The 6,473-nt window shown below is 46.3% G+C and overlaps 1 protein-coding gene across 1 annotated transcript; it reads left to right on the top strand.

The window, feature by feature from the left end:
* The first annotated feature begins 4,679 nt into the window (after positions 1 to 4,679).
* Positions 4,680 to 5,626, top strand: LOC137542385 (olfactory receptor 52P1-like). The gene has a single exon (XM_068264257.1). The coding sequence runs from the start codon at positions 4,680 to 4,682 to the stop codon at positions 5,613 to 5,615; it is 936 nt and encodes a 311-aa protein (XP_068120358.1). The 3' UTR covers positions 5,616 to 5,626.
* The last annotated feature ends 847 nt before the right edge of the window (positions 5,627 to 6,473 follow it).

The following is a 6,473-nucleotide window of genomic DNA, read 5'->3' as shown; positions in this document are numbered from 1 at the left end:
TTTAAAAAAAAATAAAGTTTGGTGGGAGCTAGCATCTATCAGGCCCCCAGACTCTTTCCAGGCCCTAGGCAATTGCCTAGGTTTGCCTTATGGATAATCTGACTCTGCTTAGAACACAGCTTCTTTGGTGATTAAACCTGAAGATAGTTAAAAAAAAAACACAGAGGGATTCTTTTACCTGGGGCTTCTCCCATCCACCTGCAGCCGTCCTGCTCTCAAAGATTCTCTGGTTCTCCGCCGTGGCTGCATTTCTTCGCCGCCAACTTACAAGTTGACTGCCACTGCACCAGGGGATACTGCCAGCCCCCTGCGGCCGCCGTGTCCCGCGCATACCTGGAACCATCCTCCTGTCCCCTACCACGGCTATCTTTCTCTTTTTCAGGTCACCATCCACTGTGCCTGCATGGCCCTGGCTGCATGTATCCTTGTTTGTGCTCCCGTGTCCAGGATTGTCCTGCACAGGCGTACTATGAGAAAATCTCTACTGCAGCTGTACAGGATGCTCCGGGCGACAGCAGTGCGAATAAGGACGCATGCTGGCACAGTGGACGGCGACTGGTGAAAGAGAAAGTTAGCCATGGCAAGGGACAGGAGGATTGTTCGAGGTATGGGTGGCACAGGGCGGCTGCAGGGGGCTTGGAGAAGCCCCACGGAAGTCAAACTCTTTTTGTTTTAACAATGTTCAGGTGCACTTTAAATACTGATTTATCTGCTCCCTACAGCCAAGGAAGGGAGCTGATCTTCAGACTATCCCTAATTATAATGTTATTTTATTATGTTTCTGTATACCTATTATTCTTTCATGTTGAACAATGTTGTTTCTGGTGAACTGGTTACTGTCAACCCTACATATTATTTTCCTGTGGTTCTCTTATTCGCCACTAGAGGGTGCTGTGGGACTTTAAATGAAGAATTGTATCTGCTTTACTTTTCCCTTCAGCAGACCTCACAGCGTAACTTGCACACTGGTTCTTTCCAACCTGGGTCCATTATCCTTCATATTAACATTTGAAAATAGGAAATAGATCAATTTAAAAGATGGGAATAAAGTTTAGAGCCAATTAAACACATTTTTCAGTAGGGAAATAAATATATATATTTACATAGAAAGAGGGACAAAGTCCTGAAAGAGGAACAAAGTCCTGAAAGAGGGACAGGGCTCCCAAAGAGGGACTATCCCTCAGAAAGAGGGACAGTTGGGAGCTATGGAAGTGCTCAACTGACGAGGTCGGGCCGTGCATGCGCAGTTGCATACGTCTCCCGGTGAAGTGTCTCAGTACCAGAGCTATCAGCGGGAGAACTGAGGGGACGCTGAGGAACGTCACAGGCTACGAGGGCTGGAGGAAGCCCCAGGGAAGTCCAGATTCCATTTTTATCCTCCGTTCAGGCTTCCTTTACATTGGTCCTGATTTTCCCTATCCACTATGGCCCAAATTAATATCATTTATCAGAATACTAAGTGGGATCAACTCCCCACCGAAACGCAGGACGGCATCTCTAGACTTTCAGAAATGCGCACCTGACAATATGGTCCATACGCAATGACATTTCTCATTGAATAAAAAAACCGCTCTGGAAAAGTGCTTAGAAAAGTGTTTTTAACAAAAACGCAGCGCACAGTGGAGGTGCTAAAAAAACACGCACAAAAATGCAGAACGCTTGTGTTTGTGTTTTTAGATGTGAACAAGGCCTCACTGGCCTCTTTAACTCCCCTCACCTACCGTCTTTCCCCGAAAATAAGACAGTATCTTATATTAATTTTTGCTCTAAAATGTGCTAGGGCTTATTTTCAGGGGATGTCTTATATTTCTATTAGGAAGTGTCTCCCAGCAGAACATTTCCTGTTACTTTGTACTGTGATGTTCATGGATTTGCAAGTATGCTTCTGTACTGATCAGGCACCTGCCCTCTCTTCCCTGCACACAGCTGATAACCTTGCTGTGTGCTGGGATGACAGAATCAGTTCCCGATTGGCACTGCACTGCTGTGTCCCCCACTTACTGGCTGCCTCTTCCTCCTCTTTAACTTCCGCTAGGGCTTATTTTCTGGGTAGGGCTTATATTTCCAACATGCTCAAAATTCCAGCAAGGGCTTATTTTCAGGGTAGGTCTTATTTTCAGGGAAAGAGGGTAGTTGATTCCTGGAGGGAGTATAATCAACAAACAAGATATTTCTCTTATTATTATCATGCTCATGACATCTACTCTCACATCAATGCTATATATATATATATATAAAACCGATTGTTTAGCTGCTTTCTAGAGGCTAACAAGCACTGTAAGATATTTAAGGAATTACGTAGGTGTTACATTCAATTCAACATTAAATCAAAGTGAAACCTATTAAAAATGAAGACCGTTTGATCAATTGCTGTTTTTGTTTTTTTGTAGAAGCCATTCTTCACCTAATCGAGCCGATAGGAGAGTAAGGAACTGGTGGCACCTTATGGATTAACTTCATTTATAAAATGGTACAATGTATCTACACAACATAACAAGGTAAGAATGTGCAGAACCACTTTCTTAAAGTGAACCTGAAATTAGTCTCCCCCCCCCCCCCCCCCCCCCCCCCGCAAAACAGTATATTCCAGCGTATAAGACGACCCCTAACATTTCCAGTTAAAATATACATTTTGGGATATACTCGCCCTATAAGACCCTTCTTGACTCTTGGACATTTGTTTACTGTACTGTATGTACTGGTGCTATACTGTATAAACAGGTACAGATACTGGTGCTGTGCTGTATGTGGTATCCTGTATACAACAACCAACCAATCACGGCAAGCGATGTACCTTACCGGCGATTGGCTGGTTGTTGTATACAAAGCCTTCCCAGTGAGGTGTCCCCTCACCTCGTCATCGGGACCACGTTAAGTCACTACTTTCCAGGAATCCTGGTGAGTGGATTTTCTTCTACCATACTTGTACAGCACCGCCCTTGCTGCTTTCATACGGTCACAGCATATGGTGGGGATGCAGCCGCAGATGTTTTTTAGCTCCCCCCACTGTATACGGCAACCACAGGTTCTCCAGTCCGGATCGAAAGTTTCAGCACCCACCCTTTAAGACGACACCCGGCGTATAAGACGACACGCGGCGTATAAGATGACCCACAGCTTTTGAGAAGATTTTTTCTGGGTTAAAAAGTAGTCTTATACGCCAGAATATACAGTACTTACCTATGTAGGGGGAAGGCCCTGGATACAATAGAGCCGTCCCAGTTCTCTTTCTGTTATCTTGTTCCAGCACTAGGCCCCGGTGAAGTTCTTTGAGCAGCTTGGTCAAATGCCACTTTGGCCCTCCTTGGGGGTCCTTCAGAAGAGCTCACGTCTCTAAGTACTTCCAAAGACGAGTGGATCTGTACTGTGCACATGCTAGTCCAGGCTTGCGCATGCAAATTAAAGATGAAGCCAACGTCAGAAGCACTAAGGGATGTGAGTAAATACAAGAGACAGCATTGGAATGAGGGAGCGAGGCCTAGGAAGATTCTATAAAAACTAGTGCCTTCCCTCTACATAGGTAAGTATCTCAGGTTCACTTTAAATCCTTGCAATATACATGTAGGTCTTAAAGGAGTCATCAGGCAATCTGTCAAATGTAAAACACACATGCCTGCGTGTAACTGACCTTTTTTGCTTCCAGATCGCTCCCTCCATTCCCCTTTGAAATGTCCGGTTTTCCAGCGGTAAGCCCCGGTCGGGGACCCCAGCGACCCAGAACTAATGTGTCATCGCAGGCGCAATATGATGCGTGATGCTGGCGCAGTGACTTCAAATGCGTGCTTCCGTACGGTTTGGTACGGCTACGCACGCTTAGTGGATGTGCCAGAGGAGGGTTTGAGCTTGCTTCGTCACTTGCAAGCCAAACCCTGCGCTTCTGCCATCGCCCGTCATGCACGCCCACTCCTCCCAGCCCACGCCTCCTCCCAGCCCACTCCGGCAGTAAATACGGAAATTTTCTCCCAAAAAGCTCTCAGCCAGCCTCCGCTTGCCTGCGCCTCTCATGCACCGATGATCTGTGCAGGGAGCGCGCATAGAGGCAAGGTGGCGAATGCCGGAGTGGGCTGGGAGGAAGCGTGGGCTGGGAGGAGTGGGCGTACATGACGGGCGGTGGCAGAAGCGGAGGGTTTGGCTTGCAAGTGACGAAGCAAGCTCAAACCCTCCTCCGGCACAGCCACTACGCGTGTGCAGCCGTACCTAAGCGTACGGAGGCACGCAATACAAAGTAACTTCCCCCTGCTTTCCAAGCACAGGAACAGGGAAGTTACCATCACTCTAGAACATCTACTTCCGGGGCACCAAAAGCAAACGGCTCGAATTGCAGAGCCCCTAAAGCCCGACGGGGGGAAAAAACCATGCGACCCACATTACATTGGCCTACTGAACAGGGGCAGGTAGGCAATTTGTATTGTATAAACTTTGCCTGATGACTCGAGCCGAAGATTGGGTCCACAAAACCGGATACTTACCTAAAGAGAGGGAAGCCTCAGAATCCTATTAAGGCTTCCCTCCCTCTTTTCTAATGTCCCCTGTTGCTGAGTGCGGCCCCCCAGAAGATTAGCGACAGACACCTCTAAACATGTGCGAATCAAGAATATAGATATGAACGGTATTCAAAATGCTTCCAAGCCCAGTATTAATGTTGTTCTGGAATTTTGCTTTCAGCAGTGGAGGAAGCCATGTCTGAGGAAAACGAGACTTTCAATCAGCCAGACTATTTCATTTTAATAGGAATCCCTGGTCTAGAGACTGCCCATACCTGGATCTCCATTGTCATGGTCATCATGTATATTCTAACCATTGTGGGTAACTGTACCATACTGGCTATCATTCTACCTGCAGAAACCTTCCACAAGCCCATGTATCTTTTCCTCTCCATGATGGCCATCATTGACCTGGTGGCATCAGCCACAACCACTCCCAAGATCCTTTGCATCTTCTGGTTCAACTTTAAAGAGATTGACTTCAGCGCCTGCCTGGCCCAGCTCTTCTTCATCCATGCCTTCTCAATGATGGAGTCTACTGTTCTGCTGGCCATGGCTTTTGACCGTTATGTAGCCATTTGCTATCCTCTCAGATACACCTCTGTCCTGACTAACAGCGTCATTGCCAAAATAGGTGTTCTTGCTATAATTCGAGGCTCCTTCTTCATGGCTCCCGCGCCCATACTGATACGGAGGTTGTCCTTCTGCCACAACAATGTCATTGCCCACACCTACTGCGAACATATGGCTGTGGTGAAGATTTCGTGCTCAGATACCACTATTAATCAGGTGTATGGCCTAACTGTGGCCCTGCTGGTGATTGCTGTAGATATTGTCTGTATAACAGTGTCTTACTGTGCCATATTCAGGATGGTTTATAGACTATCTTCCATGGAAGCGAGGAGGAAGGCCTTGGGAACGTGTGGCCCCCATATTTGCGTTATCCTAATCTCCTACATCCCAGCTCTCTTCTCCTTCTTCGCACATAGGTTTGGACACAACATCCCTCTGTACATTCACATCACCCTCGCCAACCTCTACATCCTCATCCCACCTATGTTTAACCCCATGATCTATGGGGCCAGAACTAAGGAAATTCGGAGAAGGATACTGATGCTTCTCCATGTTTGAACCAGATTTTACTTCTGGCCATCGATCACTGAGTTGACTTGAACTCTTGATAATGCTTCAGGATATGGTGTTAATGGTACTAGACCTTGGTGGAGTCGGAATTCTGCAAGGTCAAAAGACCTAAATTTCAATTGGTATTTTTTGTTATTTATTGGAGGGAGAAGCGCACCTCTTCTTCAGGATGACCTTTATTACATGGTCGGTCCTCCTGACTAAAATGTTGCATGCTTTATATGCTTCACCTGTGATAGTTCAATAAGTTAGGGAAGATTTTCCTTGGAATTCCAGTAGAGTACTAGATCTTCTGTGTTTGCATTAATCTACACCCATGGTGGATCTGGGTTAGGTGGTAGACCCAGTATTAATTAAACTCTGGTGTTAAGCTTAATTGCGCTCTCATTCTAGTGTCTGGATATTGCCCATAAACCATCAGACAAGGAACAGATCAGCTAACAGATGGCAATTTATTTATTTATAAAATCGCCAACATGTTACGCAGTGCTGGACATTAGTTTAGGTTACAGACAATATTTAGGGGTGACATACGGCAATACGACAATACAGGAATACAAGAAAACCAGATCACACAGCACAGTATGAGTACAAGGTAATGCTTAGTAACTGGAGGGGAGCATGGAGATTAGGCAAGTCGAGCTCACTCAGATGCATAGCATGGGTGCACAGTAATGGAGGTGCATGATCAGGTAGGAGACATAAGGAGGAGGACCCTGCCCAAAGGCTTACAATCTATAGGGAGAGGTAGGGACACGAAAGGTAGGGGACCATTCTTGAAGAATGTTGAAGGAGGGGGCTGCCCTAATGGGTGGAGGTAAGAAGTTGCATAGTTTTGGAGCAGCT

This window comes from Hyperolius riggenbachi, chromosome 2 (assembly GCF_040937935.1).
Source record: "Hyperolius riggenbachi isolate aHypRig1 chromosome 2, aHypRig1.pri, whole genome shotgun sequence".
Lineage (NCBI taxonomy): Eukaryota > Metazoa > Chordata > Amphibia > Anura > Hyperoliidae > Hyperolius > Hyperolius riggenbachi.
The sequence above is the reverse complement of the archived record's forward strand: the minus strand, read 5'-3'. Positions and strand labels throughout refer to the sequence as shown.

Bases quoted from the DNA above. Each gene is read 5' to 3' on its own strand.
- LOC137542385 (XM_068264257.1), top strand. From the start codon at position 4,680: ATGTCTGAGGAAAACGAGACTTTCAATCAGCCAGACTATTTCATTTTA.